Here is an 18,567-nt window from a genome sequence, read left to right as displayed (position 1 = left end):
TTGAAATAGTTGGCTATTACTTTCTCTTTAACCCTTCTTTCTGGTTACCATCATAAAAATGTATTAGATAAAAATCAAGATTCCATAGCAGTAAACAATATAAATCTCAAAAAACTTGGAAGATCCAACCTTCACTTAAAGAAGACCAATGTTTCAGATCCCCTGTGTAAGATCTGACCTTAAAAATGCAAATCATATGTAAATCAATTAAGTTGCAGACAAGAAAACAAACCACCAGTTTCTGTGAGGCCATAGGATGTTCAAGAAAACCTCCTATATCTTCTAGTATGTCCAAATTAATTCTCGTTTTTCACTACTGCTCATATCAGTCTTGGTCTCTGATCACACAGTAACATCCAGTGTTTATTTTCACATCTTCTCAAAAAAAATTAAAAAAATTTAAAAAAAATAAAATAAACATATCCAGCACTGATTTTGATTCTGATAGGGAAACATTTAATGGATCTTGGGCACTTAAGTTTTTTCGGGGTGAGGAGTTGTTGGGAAGGTTTACATAAATAATCAAGCATTTGCACAAACACTTGCCAGTTACAGCAAGCATTTGGTCACAGCACAATTCCTTTTTTTTTTATAAGTGATTTCTTTTTATTGTACAATACCATAGTGTTTTGTTTTTTTTTCTCTTTTATAGTCATTTTGCAAAATAGTCAAACCAGACCATTTGTCTCAAAGAAGAACTCAAATAAATTAAACAAGTTCCTCTCCCACTTTCTATATCTTTTGTTTCCAGGAATTTTCAGTGATGAATGCAATAGAAAAACATAACACACTAAACCCAGAATGGAAATTTTCTTCCCCTTTCACAAATGCTGTGGGTGTTTTTTCATGCAAAAATGAGATCCTGAACATGATAGTACATTTTAGTTCAATACAGAGAGCATCTTTGATTCATATCTGCTTTGGCAATGAGCCTAAGCAAAATATACTTACACAATGTACAAACAGTTAGGGATTTTCCTATTTCTCTAGGGTTTTCCCCATTTGTGGTATTACTCAACTGTAGCCAGAGGTTATCTGAACAGACACCACCAACGTGCAGCATTCTGAATAGAAGGTGTGGTGCCAACTTTTTAGCTAGCACAGCAACTTCTCAATCTAAGTCAATTGTAATATCACATTGTGTTGTTTAAAGACTGTAGAGAAGAAAGTGAGACCAACAGAGGAAGACCAGGATTTGGGGGCATGGGGGGTATTTTCATGAAATTAAATTGCTGAGGGAAAGAAACAAAGATTAGACCTACTTTCCATTTTCTCTTATTCCTCCAGGCATTGAAGCAAAAGCAGTATTGTGAAAATTATTCCCTGAATGTTCTGTCAACCCAGGAAAGAGTTTGAGGCAAATTTGATTTCACAGTCTGCCTGCCAGCTGTGTTGTACCTTGTTCATAGGTTCATTCTGTAAGGAGTAGTAATATCCCTTAAAATGCCTTAAAATATATTTTGATCATAATTTGGGGCCATGTTGACAACAGATACTCAGCATTCATTCATTCAAAATACCTACACTAATGTCAGTGAATGTAAAGTGAAAAAAATTTCCCCCTTTTGAGATATCCTCAGCAGAAAAAGCTATTACCTACACTACTATCTAAAGCCAAATTGTCGGAGAGGGCTGAGAAAATAGAACATGACCATATTCTGAAGTTTCCCTCTATTCCAGCAACTTGTGTTCCTTGATCACCATTAAAAGCAAGCAAGAGGCTGTATGTCATCTTACAACACAGTGAGTGAGCTGTCTTAATGTAGTGTGGTCTGCAAGAACCAATGCCCAAATAGTAGCCAAAAGGCTGATAAAGATGACAAATCTAGTCAAGTTGTTTATTATTATTATTATTTCCTGTCAAGAGGGGATACTCTGCACAAATTCATCTTATTCTACATGGAATTAGAAGGGATCTCTCAGATCATTGGGCCTAGTCCCCTGAAAACTGCAGGTGCCACATCACCTATACCTTTCAAAAACATTTTAAAATAAGACGGGCTTTTGTGTGTACTGCTCCAATGCCAAAGCTTTTCTGGAAGCCCTGTTCTCTAACAACAACAAAACTTTTATTTTCAAAGGCAAATGTAATAATGGTTAGTTTTTATTGACTTCTGATTGTGTTTATTACCTTTTCACTTAAACAGATGCTTTCTAACCTGGAATTTACTTCCCATTGATCCACAACCAGTAATACATCTTGTCTCAGATTTTGTTTTGCAAGAGCCAAACTATTTTATTCTCTCTCTCTTTTTTTTTCTTATTTATTGTATTATTTTATTGTAATAAAATAGCCTTTCCTTCTTACCATCCTCCTCCTCACCATTTGTTTCTATTTTAACATGTATTTCCTGATTCCAGGCAGTTGGACCCAATGACCTTAGAAGGTCCCTTCCAACTGCTCTGCTCTGCTCTGCTCTGCTCTGCTCTGCTCTACTCTACTCTACTCTACTCTATTTCTATCCTATCCTATCTATTATCCGTCCTATTACACTCAATTCCCCTAATGGGGTGGCCAGAGCCATTGTACAGTTCTGAAGACAGTTTCCATGAGGGCCATGAGGGTTTATTTGGTGCCTTATAAAGTAGCTCTTTGTGTCAACCAGGAGCACCACAACCATATGGTTATATCAGTAGCCATCCTGAAATACTGACAGAAAGCTGCTGACCTGTTTCCATGTAAGTAATCCAGTATCAGCTTTTGTCCATCAGCTTACCCCACTCAATTTGTGGAAGGACAATCCTACAGATGTTCTGGGCTTTAAGAGTCCCAAATGTTTTCTCATGGCCTTTAGTGAAAAACCAGACAAAGATGATCTGTCACCTCCATAAAGATAAGGTCTTTGAGAGGTGGACAGTCACAGCCAAAGTACTGTGTATCCATGAAGCCTGAGAAATTTGGATAGAAACAGAGCTGTGTCATGAACTCCTCAGACTTCCAACACATTACCATAATTTCTTACAAAGACTTTCAGATACAGAAGTAATCTGGGGAAAACTTCACAAATGGAAACAACTTAATATGCTTTAGATTTTCACAGAGCTATTTTCATACACAAAGGAGATAATGACTTTGCATTTTACATATCCTTGATGCTGGTGAGAACTGGAACCTCAGAGGACTCAGAGGACATTCTATTTTATTTCATTTTAAGTCATGTTTAAATATCACCCTTACCGTAAGAGAAAGCACAGGGATAATATAAAAGTTCCCATCCCCAAAAAAAAAAAAAAAAAAAAAAAAGTCTTAAAAACATCAAGGTCAAGTATTTATGTTAGAAAACATGTTATTAGAAATGGGTGGAAATGAAAAATAATAGGCCAAAAAAATACACTTGGAAATTGAATTAAATTGTGAGGATATTTACTGAGAACTAGAGGAATTATAAGAATTAACATGCTTAATATGAACGCTTAGAACTGTTAAGGATTCATAGTTAGTTTTGATACACTGTCCCTGAAAGACCTTTTCGCAAAAGGCGCATCTCTATTGTTTTGACATCATCTGTAATTACTTTCATTGCCAAGGAAAAACTATCTTTCTGGCAAACAAGGTGGTTCTTCAGCTTCTACTGACACTGTAATCAGATACACATCAATGGCATAGAGTGGAATCAGCTAAGAAAACAATTGGACTGTTATACATGCAGAAAAGAAACAGGCACTAGAAGTTAAGGTAAAGCATTATTTTTGACTACTGTTTCTACAAGACCACCTGGATGTTGCCAGATTTTATTACAGAATGCTAAAAACAAAACATCTGAGTCATGACTACATGTTCTCCGACTCTGAGCAGCAACTCTCTCTGCGAGCATACCAAACTGAACAAAAAACTTCCAATCACATGGGTGCAGTGATGAATCTGAGAGGATAAGCACAACTGAGAAGTGCAATAATGAGCTCAGCCTCAGAACTGGGCTAATTGAAGTCACACATCTTTTGGATAAGAGCTGTTCCATGTCCAACAGCACAAGTTAAATTCTGCCTGCATTAACATCATGTTGACATGCTTCCAATTAAACATTGAGATGGCAATGAACAAACAAGGAAGAGATAATTGGGTTTATTGAAGAATACTGGACAGTCCTCGTCAAGGCTTTACAAGGATCTAAGACATAGCATCTCACCAATCTTTGTATGCTGCACCATTTGCCCTTTAACTAGTATACACAAATGGGCAATGAGCCCACTACTTCTTGTTTGTCAAAACTGAAGGCCAGCATTTCCCTTACAGCCTACCAGTACTTCAGAAATGCAGGAGCATGTGACTAACACAAGACCTTCAGGCTCCTTAGATTTTTGTCTGTTTAACTTCTACTATTCAGGTGTAACAGAGATTTGTGTGTTCAAGACAGCATATACTTCCTCCTGCATTGTATTGATGCAGAAGAACCTTGTTCCTATATTTTAACAAGACTTCCCCATATTTTAACTGGACTGCAAGCGGAATATAACTTCCCCTGACCGTTACTGCAGGACAGAACAAGTGAAAGAGTTGGCAGCACAGAAATTGTATCTCTGGGAACTCTTTGCAGTGGCATGCATTCATCCAATAAGTGAATGTCCAGTCAGAATGGTATTGCTTTGAGGTCTCACAACTGGGAAGAATGTTCCCCCCTTGTATTTTGTTTAAGTGAATTGTACATAAAAATAATGCTGTGATACTAAAAGGGCCTACACGCAAACCAATTGCTTTTAAAATTATTGGACCAAAGGGAGCTATGACAGTCTGAAATAAAAGCTGCCTGATCTATTGTGTGCTTCAACTCCAGGACTAGAAGCAGGATTTGCCTGGAGCAACAGCATGCTCTAGCTTCTTATTTTTTTAAATAAATAAATAAATAAATAAAGTCAAACATTTTGATGTCATGTTTCCTAAAATATTAATACAAGTTGTTAACAAAACAAAATTGCATACAATAGACAAAGTAAAATTAAAATGCACTTTGAATGCCATACCCTCAGCTGGTATAAATCAGCACCATCGCATACATAGAGTGTCAAAAATTTCAGACCACTCAGCTACTTGAAAGGAAAACTAATCTACCAAATCAGCACTTCCAGTCTAACAATGAGACAGGGACATTCTAACACAGCATTAATGGTTATTTCAATGAATGACTGGAGTTCTCATACAGAGGACGATAAAATGGAATCAAGGAAATTTCGGGTGGAAAAGGTCTCTGAAGGTCACTAAGCTTAGCCTCCTACTAGAAGCAGTATTATGGCCAATACTAGATCAAGTTAGGCATGAATTTGACCAGTCGTTGAAAAACTAAAGGACATAGGTTCCACAGCCTCTCCAGATAATTGTTGGTGACCAGTACTTTGAAGTTAGGATGGTATAATGATCTCTGCTGCCCAGAAGAAGGTACAAGAAAAGTTTAGTACAGATCCCTCAGCAACACAGACATCACTGTGACTTGCAGCCACTGGAACCAGTGGGCAGTGAGATTCCACAGAAAAGGAAAAAGAAATAAAATAATGAAAAAAAAATAAAGAAAAGGAAAAGAGCAAGAACTGAAAATTATTAAGGGACCCCGTGGGCTAGATTGGCCCCTCTTGCTGCTGCTGGAGGCAGTGGCTATTTCTTTTGGAAGGCCTTAACATTTTTTATATTCCACTTACTGTCTTCTCATACATCCCAGCACTATTCCTCCGCAAAAGAAGCAATATGTTGCAGGCCTGGCTTTCCCGTGCTCTGGCATACACAGCGAGGCCCTCACCATTTTGCTCTGGGCAGCTATTCATTTTTCTTGTGCTTAGAGTCAGTTCCAGGAGCAGAACACTGCCCTGAAGTACACTATGGCCTTTATAGATGATAAATGTCATCCTCCTCACATTCACAGACTGTGGAAGACTGGTTTTAACTCCAAACCTTTGAAAGTCAGTTAAAATCTTTCCACTCGTTTGAATAAACTTTGGATCAGATCCAAATGTGGGAAAAACTTTTTGCCTATAAAAACTTTTTGCCTATAAAAACTCTGCTCATGAGAAAAGTGCCACTAACACCATTTCCAAGTAAGTCAATTTCTCTTTGTGGATTTTACATTACTACTGGTAGTGAAATGAAGCCATGGTCTGCAGTCATTTGCAAAATGAGATTAAGTCAGCTTTGTGTTCCAAATCTAAAAGAGGCTTTACATGCCTGAAACATCATTTAAGCAAGCTGTAATTACCTCAGCCAAACACCATGATCCATAATACCCCATTAATTGCCACCTAACCCTAGAGGCACCTAAGCTTATTAGGCAGCTCTCTTTCAGACCTGAGAACTACCTGGATGTTTGGGACTTGGTATCTAGTTCAAGACCCATACAGAGCAGGAATTACACCTACCTCATGCCACAGTTATTTGGGATAGCATACATCCACTTGTGAGACAACCATGTCCCCCAGTGTATCAGGTGGCTGGAAGGGATTTCATGGTAGTGGAGATTAAACTAGCAAAGCTCAAGACTAGCTTCCCTTTCAGAATGGGAGCATTAGAAAAGAAAAGCAGAATAAGGGCATGTTCCAGCTGTTATACTCTATCTGTTCAAGTCCAAACCTCAAGGAGAAGCCACATCCTCCTTAACCTGAAGCTGCTCTAACTCTACACAAGTTTTCTTTTTACCATATTGCCCAGTAAATGAGAGTTTCCCAGGCCTCCTGACAAAGCAGTGATACTGTATAGAGATGAAATGAAAGACTAATGGTCTGAGAGAAGGACAGGCAATAGAGAATGAGATTTTAAAGTCAAGTGCTTTCAACATTGAAATGGGAGATCTTTTTCCTACTTCAAAGGCTACTTACATTTTATTTTAAACATTCATCAAGAAAAAAAGAAGGAAAAAAAACTTTGGAAGAGTGTCTCTCAGATGCTACTCTAACTTGGGTATCTGTGCTCCAGAGAGCTGAGTTAAAACTAACCTTGCGCTTAACTTTTTCCCTTGGCTCACTTGAGGCAGAACCCCGCTGAGCATGCAGGTTTCTCATATTGCCCTGACAAATGTTTAATGCTATCTCATGATCTCCATTTTATTTGCATTTAATAACCTAGAGCCATAGGAAAAGAACAGGGTCACAGAATGTGAGAATGTCACACAGATATTATACTGATTTTTATTTTTTATTTTATTTTAACTGGGTAGGGTGGGGAGTAGTTCTTAAAAACAAGAATGAGCTTCCTAATCCCTTCCCAACCCTGCCAGTGTGGTTCACAAAGTCATATCAAAATTTAGAACAAGAAAGCAGACTTGACAAAATTTCTTGTAAAAGTTTCGAGACTTTGGAGGCCATATGTCAGGCCTGAGACACACTTCAATGTCATGGAGAGAAACAAAGGAGCACATGCTTTTGTTGGTTGCAGCTCTCATAAAAATGGTGTTTCTCCCTCTTGTCCTTAGACACGGAAAAATTTTAAATTGAAATAAGCTTAGAAATACTATTGATTACAGCTCTTAGTGTTAAAAAGTATTTTTAAATGTTGATTTTGTTTTTATTCTAGCCTTAGCTTGTTATGCAGTTGTGTAAGGATGTAAGCCCATGCAAATGATCCCTCGGGCCATACTGGAAGCAGTGGTAGAGTAGTCTCAGACGGCAGTCCTGACAGGCCACTGCATTCCTCCTTGGTGCCATATCATCAGTTAAGGAACTGCTTCCATTAAGACTTCATGATAAAGATGATAAAATCATCATGATAGGATCATAGAACGGCTTGGGTTGGAAGCGACCTTAAAGATCATCTAATTCCAACCTACCTGCCATGGGCAAGGATGCCACCCACTAGGTCAGGTTGCCCAAAGCCCTATCCAACCTGGCCTTGAACACCTCCAGGGATGGGGCATCCACAGCTTCTCTGGGCAGCCTGTGCCAGTGCTTCACCACCCTCTGAGTGAAGAATTTCCTCCTAAATTCTAATCTAAATCTCTCTTTTAGTTTAAACCCATTCCCCTTTTACCTGTCATTATCTGGCTGTGTAAAAAGTCATTGTCCATCTTTTTTATAAGCAACCTTCAAGTCATGATAGGCCACAGTGAGGTGTCCCCAAAGCCTTCTCTTCCATAGGCTGAACATCCCCAGTTCTCTCAGACTTTCTTCATAGGACAGCTCCTCCAGCCCTCTGATCATCTTCATGACCCTCCTCTGGACCTGTTTGAACAGCTCCACATACTTCTTGTGCTGAGGGCCTCAGACCCAGATGCAGTACTGAAACTGGAACCTCACAAAGGCAGAGCAGAGCTCCCTTGACCTGCTGGTCACTCTTCTGTTGATGCAGCCCAGGACACAGTTGGCCTTCTGGGTGGCAAGCACACACTGCTGGCTCATATTGAGCTTTTTGTCCACCAGAACCCCCAAGTCCTTCTCTGCAGGGCTGCTCTCAATGAGTTCTCCACTTAGAGAACTCATGTCTGGGATTGCCCTGACCCAGGTGCAGCACCTTGCACTTGGCCTTGTTGAACCTGATTAGGTTCACGTGGGCCCACTTGTCAAGCTTGTCCAGCTCCCTTTTGACAGCATCTAAAATATATGAGTAGTTATAGTTGTGCTTGCTTTTCTTTCTCTAGGAACAGCAGAGAGAGAAAAATTGTCTTAGTGCATGTAGATGAAAAACATTTTTTATTTTTTTTCAGTTTTACACTTGAAAATCTTGGAGATAAAGGATTTATTCCCTAAATACGAATATTTGGATTTTTATGGCATCTGAAATTCTTAATCCTACATCAGAAACCTATACCAGAACCCCTGCATATATGCCTCTCTTGTCAGGAGCAACAAAAGCCAAAAATATATTCCCCTGAAACTGTGTCAGTACCGGAAAATGAAAATAAATAAATAAACAAATAAATTTGCTGTGTAGAAAAGCTCTAATGAAAATATCTATACTATGAATCTATGAATTTTAGTTGCAATATCTGTAATTCGAGATAACTAATATAGGAGCTAGTTATAAATAAATTTAGAGATTCTAAGGAAGAATAAATCTTATAAAATATAAAATAATAAGTAATCACTTTAAAAGTCATTACATAGTCTATTTCTCTTTTAACTATTAATTCTTAATTTTGAGGGAAGGGGGGCTAAAAAAAACCTAAGGGATAATCATCTAGTTTAGGTTTATCTTCTGAATCTTCACAAACTGTAGTTGCTAAAGTTAGCACTGGTCCAATTAAAGGTGGCAAAGGTCCAAAAGAAGTGGTTCCAAAGAGGCAGGATTCCACCAACTTTACAACAGCCACATTGTTTCACCTGACTCTCCTGATCACACAGTTGTCCCTAGAGGCAGCAATAATTCCTGGGCGCGGCCTCAGTTTAATAATCCCATCAGTGTTCAGTACCTTCATATGTTGCTTCACTCTATGTCTCATTTTTAATGATAGCCCTTACTTACTAAAAACCACCCATGCCACACATTCTCCTAAAAAACATACTTTTTTTTTTTCCCAAAGTGGATGAGAGAAATAAACTACAGAGGCAGACTGAATGCTAACACTAATGTGATCACACTCTGTAAAATTATTATACTATATCCTACAGAAAAATAATATATGAAAAACAAGGGGGAAAATTAAAAGAGCTCATGCTACTGACCAAAACTTAGCATGAAGCTTGATACTCTAATGAGAATTGCTAAAATGCAAGAAAAAACTATGAACAGGGAAAATTACAGTACAACAATATCGACATTTAAAAAGCAGTGGAGAGACCTGTCGTTGCAGTCATGGAAGGAAGAACAGCAGGTCAGGGAGATGAGGAAGTGGGAAAAAGATCAAGGAAGTTTGCATATTTAGGAATGAAAGGGGAAAACAAAACTGAGCACAGTGAAATGTATTAACTGCAATAAATTCTATTTCCTCAATGTTTTTCCAAGAAAAGACAATGAATGTACATCTAGCACCATACAATGGTGTTTATATGATTCATACTTTCTGAAAATATGCAGACAAGTAGAGGCAACTCCAAGACCATCAGTTTTCCAGAAGTGATTGAAATTTACCACACATATTCAAAACAACAAGGCTGAAACACTTTTCTGCAGGAGAAAGAGCCACAGATCATTTGCTTTGTAAAACTTAAACTCTGCTCATTTTTACACAGATGCTTCTTTAATGAAAGTGCAAGTTTCATACAGTTTTCCAGTAAGTTGGAACTTTCCCATACTTTGCATACAGAAAGGACAGCATATCCAATACAGTAAGGCAAGTCTTTGGCTCCGTTGACTGTTCCAAAGCAGCAGTAAGTTAAATATGACTTGAAAGACTATCTTTAGATCAAAAAAGAGGAAATTACACATAAAAGAAGAGATATTAAGGTTAGAAAAGAACTCAAGATGCCATCTACTCTAAGTTTTTGCCTTAGGAGGAATTATTTTTATCTGAGACATATCTGAGAGATACTCTTCAAGCATGTGTAGAGATCTCTATAAACTCTGCAGGCAATCTATTCTAGTGCTCAGCATCATTAGTTACTGTGACTTTCCAGATCATTCATGACTTCTCAAAATTCTGGCCCAGTAAATTCATATATCTGTGAAGGCAGGGTCAGAGTTGTGATGTGTCCATATCACATCTGAGTATAAATTAATTTACTGGTTTGGGAATCATTCCTAGCAAAGCATACCAATTCTTAGCCAGAGCTACTCTGGAACTTCCTTTGTAACAAACTACTGCTTGGGAACATTTTCCAGTTTGTGTTTTATTTATGAAGGCAGATAACTATAGTTTTCAAAAAGCAACAAGTAAATGTTAATAAAAGCGGGGGGGGCTGGGGGGGTGTTGGAAATAGGGGGTAAGTTTTACAAAGAAAAATATTTTCCTGAAAGTACAAAAGTACAAAAACTACATCTATGGAGATGATCAAAAGGCTGGAGACCCCATCCCATGAGGAAAGATTTAGGTCAGCCCAGGAGAAAATAGGGCTCATGGGGGACCTCAACACAGTATTCCAGTACTTAAAGGTTAGTTACAAAGAGGACAGTGGCTCGCTCTTCACAAGGAGCCACATGTAGAAAACAAGGGGCAACAGGTACAGCTTTACCAGTAAAGGTTTTACCTTGATATAAGAAAGACTTCACAATGAGAACAATCAGTCACTACAATAACCTCCCCAGGGACATGATGAGTCCCCATCAGTGAAGGTTTTCAATGTGCAATTGGACAGAGTACTAGATGATCTCATTTAGGCTCCCTTTCCCAAAGGATTGACCTGATGATCTTTCAAGGTTCCTGCCAGCCTGGGCTGTTCTATGCTTCTATGACTGATCAGTGCCAAAGCTGATGTATAAAACGTATGCAGCTCATGGGGATGATGGTAACATAGTACATATAACTTTAAATGTGTTCCTGTTTTTTACAGCTTGGTAGCCATTGCACCTCATAATTCCTGGTTCCCAAAACTCAAATGATTTTTAGTCGGGGATAGAAACATTGGACCTCCTTAATTCCAAGTTACCCACCTATCTGGGACTGAGGCCCAGATCCTCAGTGCTGAGGCAAACACCAAACAGGCAGGAGACTATCCAAAACTATCCTTAGAAATAAATTATTTTAAATATCCTCTTGGTCTTTCTCATTTTTGATCACTCCTGATTCTTCCACAAGCAGAGGCATTCTGGCAAAAGTAGGAGAATGAGACTGTATAAATCCATGAGACAAAGTAGTAGGTACAGCATTTCCAGCTCCAGCAGGTGTACAAATTAAGCCAATTCTAGACCTTTCTGCAAGAATTCCATCAAGGTAACAAATTATTACCTCTCTCTGCACAATTTTTCCTGCTTATGTTGTCTCCTTCCCTGGAGATATTCAAAAGACACATGGATGTGGTCCTGGGCAACCTCCTCTAGATGACTCTGCTTGAGCAGGGGGTTTTAGACAAGATGACCTCCAGAAGTCCCTCCTTATCTCAGCCATTCTGCGATTTTGTGATTAGAAGGTACAGTTTAGACCAATTACAAGTAGCTTTCCAACTGCAAAGTAGTCATTCAATGAGCAATATTACACAGATGTGGAAAGCACTTGCTCCTGAATTTTGATATTCCCCATTGAAATTTGAGTCCAAATGAAACTGAAACATATATTCCCTCCCTAAGCTCAGGACTCAAATATATTAATGAGCTAGAATTCCCTGCCAATAATAAAGACCATCTGCTCCCATCTTCTGCTGAACTTATATATTATTTTTTTTTTATTATTATTTCTATCTCCTGGTACAGGTACTGATTGCACACACTTGTGTTGATGTCTGATGGTGATAAAGCTTCTAACACTGCCTTGTGTTTGAACTTCAGGACACCTTGTCAAGTCCAGTGCCAACATCGGTTGACTTTTAGTCCCCAGCTTTCATGACTATCTGTAGTGCCTTGGCTTTTGGTAGTCCAGTGGCTCATTTCTTTCCAGACCTTGCAACCTTTTTCCAGAGTTCTTGAGGAAGGAGGAAGTGGGAAAGAAAAAACAAGAACTACTATTGCAATTTTTGCAAGTCCTGAATTGCAGAGCTTTCTCCATCTCCATCTCTCCTGAAAGAAGTGGTGGTAGTTGCTGTAACTATGAGGAACATTGGAGAGTTTAAGTTTTTATTTGTATCTGTTACTGGCTGTTTTCTTAGTTGGGGGTGACGAAATGGGACGGCAACCAATGAATGGCATAGGACACAGCAGGAAACATTAAAGCTATGTGTCTCATGTTATTGCCAAGCTATTTTTGACCATGTAAAACAAAGACCTAGAGATAAATCACCTAAACTTGCTAAACTGCAACTCTCCTGACTACCAGCAGAAAAGACAAGCCAGGATATCTAAGCAAATGGGTTAATATAGTGACTCAAGATGATTGAGCCCCTTAAGTATGACTGCTTTGACTAATGAAAACTTAATACTTAATTATAGTATTCAAAGTACTTAATTAAAACCTGTAATTAAGACATATCACACAGGAAGGTCAGCACTATTTTGTACTTGTGAAAACTGGAGAGATTAAATTACTTGAATAGGCCCACACAAGTAAGTCAATGACAGGCAGGGATGCAAAACCCAGGCTTTGTATTTAGGCTCCCATAGATTGCACTGCATCACTGCAAACTTTAGCAGAGGATATGATTTACATTTTCATGCATTTCCTCCAGTGATTAAGTATATCTTGGCATTCACAAAAAAACCTGTGGTAAACCATCTTCCCTTCCTGGGACTTCACAGTGGTATCTCCCTCACTTGGTCGCTTTGAGAAAAACAGGTCTCTGATCTTGATCTCCATTTACCACGTCTAAAAACAGGATTTTTTACCATGTCTAAAAACAGTTTTTAGAGAAAAACTGAATTATGTCACCTAGATTCTCATGTGCATTGTTTAAAGTCTTGCTTACCATGATAAAGAAAATGAATGCCAATTTATGTTAGCTGAGTTAGCAGCCTGAGAGCTGTATTGTAACACTGGTTTTGCAATGAGTAGTATTCAGTCAGAATGGTCTGATCCATGGCATAAATATCCAGTCAAGAAACACTACACACTTCACCTACGAATAGCACAAGCAGGCAGCAGCTATATCAAGAATTTGTTGCCAATAATCTTTATAATTGCAGGGGAATACCACATTTAGTTCAGGGTTTTCTTCTTTATTCATAGACTTTGGAAATGTTACTGCATTTAATGGCAGACAATACAAATACTATTTCATAGTTTTCTGGAAAGGTTTGGGGTTTTTTTGTTCTTTTTCTTTTTTTTTCTTTTTTCTTTTTTTTAATGTAGTGCACTTGATCTTTACCAGCTGTTGAGTCAAATTTGGCGTAGGTCTGTTTCTTTCTGTACAGCCTGCAAACAATGTGTATTGTAAAATGAGTAGGGTACAAACCCAATTTCAATTGCAGTATGGGATTCCCCTATGCTTTTACAGGGAAGCATGGTTGATAACTCTATTTGCTATTGGATGAGGCCTGGAGACCAAACCCATTGTAGTTAACCTTTGAATACCAAAATACCATACATGTTCTAAAGCTAAGCCATTAAAATACGGAAGGGAAAAAAAAAAAAGAAAAAAAAAAAAAAAAAAAAAAAAAAGACATAGTACATGATGAAATCTTGGTGTTTCCTTTGCTGACATTCAATCCACAATTGTATATTTTCATGCTGTTTAAATTGCTATGTGATGTTTGCATAAACATCCAATGATCTTTTGTTTTCTCCTTTCTTGTACTGGATAGGAGCAAAGTAATTTGTGGTAGAGTAATGAAACCTGGATATTTTATAAGCCAATGCAAAGATGTCTTGCTGAATACTCCTGGTAAACTAAGAATGATTCATTGAGTTGTAATAGGATCCAAAATCTAAACAGTTGAGTGTGAAGGTTTTATTAGGTCACATACCTCAAAACAGTTATGTCACAATTTCCCTATTACGTACAACTAATGCTTTACTCTGCTAAGTACAAGAAGTTGCTTACAAATACTCAAGGGACACAGTCACCTTAAAATCTAGTCTGATGATCAAACTCAACATTTTCAGCTACTAAGCGTGCTCAAGATCCCCCTTGGCAACACCTAGAGTTTGAAAAATACAAAAAAAATCCAAAAGTTTCCCTATTCTTTTTATGAAGAACCATACAACCTCAGGATTGACTCTGCACAACAGAAACTCACTATATAGACTTACAGGAAAACTTCATAAAGGAAGGAAAAAACCCTGTAACATACACTTATAATAATAGTAGCTACAGAAAGCTTCTGATGGCTTTAAAATTACAATATCTCACTATCTCATTAAGTAAATTGCTAGAAAAGGCAATCCCTTTGACTCTAAATTCTCCAAGTTGTGACCTGATATGCTAGAACAGAAGGCAGTAGACATATGAAGTTCAACAAGGCCAAGTGCCGGGTCCTGCACCTGGGGCGCAATAACCCCAAGCAGAGCTACAGGCTGGGAGAGGAATGGTTGGAAAGCTGCCAGGCAGAGAAGGACCTGGGAGTGATGGTGGATAGTCGGCTGAATATGAGCCAGCAGTGTGCTCAGGTGGCCAAGAAGGCCAACGGCATCCTGGCTTGTATCAGGAACAGTGTGACCATCAGGGCTAGGGAGGTGATCGTCCCCCTGTACTCAGCTCTGATGAGGCCACACCTCGAGTACTGTGTTCAGTTTTGGGCCCCTCGCTACAAGAAGGACATCGAGGTGCTTGAGCGGGTGCAGAGAAGGGCGACGAAGCTGGTGAGGGGCCTGGAGAACAAGTCCTACGAGGAGTGGCTGAGGGAGCTGGGCTTGTTCAGCCTGGAGAAAAGGAGGCTCAGGGGCGACCTTATCGCTCTCTATAGGCACCTCAAGGGAGGCTGTAGCGAGGTGGGGGTTGGTTTGTTCTCCCACGTGCCTGGTGACAGGACGAGGGGGAATGGGTTTAAGTTGAGCCAGGGGAGTTTTAGGTTAGATGTTAGGAAGAACTTCTTCACTGAAAGGGTTGCGAGGCACTGGAACAGGCTGCCCAGGGAAGTGGTGGAGTCACCATCCCTGGAAGTCTTCAAAAGACGTTTGGATGTAGAGCTTAGGGATATGGTTTAGTGGGGACTGCTAGCGTTAGGTCAGAGGTTGGACTCGATGATCTTGAGGTCTCTTCCAACCTAGAAATTCTATGATTCTGTGATTCTGTGATATATTGTGCGTACACTGAGAGCTAAGTTGTAACCTCTGGTTAGTGCCCCTATAAAGAACATTTAGTTGTGAATTATGAAGGTAAACTGCTCCCTTTTAATGTAGCTCAGGTAGGAATGGGATTAAGGCCATGGGATTGTGATGGGTTATGTAGGAAAACTGAGGTTACTTCCAATGGAAAAGGAAGGAGTTTTCTTTAAGAACCTAGTCATGAGACTCTAACATTCATGTGGCTAAAATGCTTTACACTGGATTGAAAATCCTAAGCTGGCAGTAATTTGCCCTGTTGAGATCATTATTGTTTCCAGTGAGAAAACATTTTTGTCTTAAAAAGTCATTAATGCATTCAAGATTCTACTGAATACATCTAGCAGAAATATTACATACAGAACATAAACTGTATTCTGTCTTTTACAATCAGAAATTATATTGATACTTCATTCTATTATACTGGAAATAATGCATTTCCCCTGAAAATTTAAAACAACAACAAAAAAATATTTCTTACTTATCCAGCCTTCAGTGCTGGAAAAGTTGTAAGATAGTATCTTGAAAGCAAAGAAAGGGATCCAGTCTCCCTAACCTCACAACTCTGCCAACATCTTAGGCAACTCGTGAATCTGTCTACCTAACATACATACCTAAGACACAACAGAGAATTGTGCCTTTCAAGGTCCACAGAGGTAAAACCTGTCCCCTAGACTGGACCCACCTTAGAAGCTGTTCTTGCATTTTACATTCTGAGTCTGAGACTTAACCACTCTCCGGAGAAATAAATTAGAAAGGTAAAAGAGATCTATTTTAAACACCCAATGCAGCAGATCAAGGAGACCCATTGCAGCATTGCAAGGTGAATAAATTACTTAAAATGCTTATGTTATTGCACTCATAAACTTAAGTACATAACTGTTGCTGAAGAGTGCTTGGGTACATCAAGAGATTAATCTCTCATTACTATATGTTATTATTTAAAATCATTATCTAAGTGGGGAGAGACTGTGAAGAATTTGAATTCAGAAATATAAAAAACTTTTTAAATATTTTTTCCCCTCAACTCTAGTATTTTATAAGCATCTTTGTTCCATCTTTATTACATTTTAGGATACACACCAAATATAGAATAAAATGCTGTAACATACTAACTTAGTATCTGGGTAGTACCACCACATGTAGACAAAGTCTCGGTTGCCTGTCCTAGGGACTGTGTCATTTTCAAGCAGGACTTTGTACATACAGCCAAACTCTCTCATGCTATGAATTCCACTTCCCCAAAGTAACTACATACTTATCATCCCCTACTCAGACTGAAAATATCAGACACCCTACTCTTTTTATTTTTTTTTTTATTTATCTTTAAATATATTCTCATCTTGAACGTCCGGAATGCCAACAGAAGCAAAATATCTCTATACTGCCCCTTTGTGGGGATATTTGGAAACATTCAAAATTCAAAGCCATTAAAGAGATGGTATGGCTCACACTCCACTTTTATGCACATACATAAGTCATTAAATTTAATAGTCCAGTTACATTCATTCCACAAAATGAAAAACAGGTTTTACTCTTTCTCAAGCTTAATTCATTTATTCACAGAAAAGTCAGTGTTTCCTATATTCCTAACATAATGAGCAACTTCTGAAACCTCCCGTTCCTCCCTGTCATCTATTTGGCACCACATCTTATTGTAAAAACTTAATCTTCAAAGTACTTCATATAAACTAAATCATTTTTATTACCGTTTTTCAAATACAAAAGACAGATTTTAAAAGGTACTAACAACAACAGCAGCTGGAAATTGTGTGAAATGCATTTTCTTATTCCCTTACTAACAGTCATCTTTGCCACTTTATATAGTTAATTGAGAATGACAGGAATATAAATCAAATGGTCAGGATAGTTGAAAGGCTTTTTCTGTTTTTGCTTTCCTTCTCTGCTTACAATTATTTTAGCAGCATACATCTATTATATTAAGCAATAGCAAATAGAAACAAGTAAGAGATTACCTGAGAACATGAAAGTCCACATTCTTCAATCCTGGGAATAATTTGACAATCAGAATTCCACAAAAGAATTATTAGAAGAATCTGAACATGAATATTTATCATCCTAAATTGAAAAAAAAAAAAAAAAAGAAAAAGAAATAAAATCAAAATCAAAACCTCAGAAGAAGTCTTCTACTCTGACAATTCTCTCTCTCATGCCAAAACTTTAATATGAATTTTAGTCCCTCCCACAATACCTCTGAGCTCCTCCCCATTAAAACTTTTTTCAAAGACAGAAAATTGCTAGTTGTGGGAAATAAAAATCATGTTCAACTCATTTCTTGTGTTCCTTAATGAAAAGTGGGAAATATGAATTTCTGACAATCACAATAAAAGCCTTTTCCTTCTGTTTTTCATCATGACTGGTTTGGATGAGTTTTAGTAAATTTCTTTTTCTTTTTTTTTTTTTTTTTGGAAATTCCATATATAAATGAGAATTTTGTTTCCAGTAGTGATGTAGCAGACAGGTTCACTGGAATCCAAATGCATTATTATGCTTGTTTATCTTCCTGGTTTTCTAATGCACCAAATGAATTTTAAAAAATAAATACATAAAAATAAAGATAGAAATAAAAATAAATAAAAATAAAAACATATCTGTGTTTAGGTCAGTATTCATGGAAGATTGGTTTCTTCTTTCTCTTCAGCAAGAAAACCAGCTCCTTTATCCCAGAAATCTGTTGTGAATTTATTTTTTATTATTTAATTTTATCAACAGAAGCCTCTTGTTTATCTCCATTCTCTATTCTATCTCCAGTTCTTGGATTTTCATCATGCTTGGGAAGTATAGTGCTTTGCCAAAAAAGCAGAGTGCCTCCAGCTCTGGAATCAAGGTATGAGGGCTACAGCACCTCAATACTACTTAGATCAGGAATGCATTCCTTGGAGCTACCTTAAACAGTACCAATCACAAGGAAGAA

General features: G+C 38.0%; 1 protein-coding gene across 4 annotated transcripts in view; it reads right to left on the bottom strand.

The window, feature by feature from the left end:
* The window catches only part of IL17REL (interleukin 17 receptor E like), a 52,619-nt gene extending 34,895 nt beyond the window's left edge, over positions 1-17,724 (bottom strand). For 3 of the 4 annotated variants that reach the window (XM_084495081.1, XM_084495083.1, XM_084495082.1), the window contains exon 1: positions 17,609-17,724. In XM_084495081.1, the coding sequence (XP_084351207.1) occupies positions 17,609-17,710 (102 nt within the window). In that variant the 5' untranslated portion in view covers positions 17,711-17,724. The remainder of the gene's footprint in view (positions 1-17,608) is intronic. The other variant, XM_084495084.1, reaches the window with a different exon arrangement.
* Between the last annotated feature and the right edge of the window lie 843 nt (positions 17,725-18,567).

This window comes from Aythya ferina (genome assembly GCF_964211825.1).
Source record: "Aythya ferina genome assembly, chromosome: 1".
Taxonomy (NCBI): Eukaryota; Metazoa; Chordata; class Aves; order Anseriformes; family Anatidae; genus Aythya; species Aythya ferina.
This window is presented reverse-complemented; position numbering and strand designations above follow the sequence as displayed.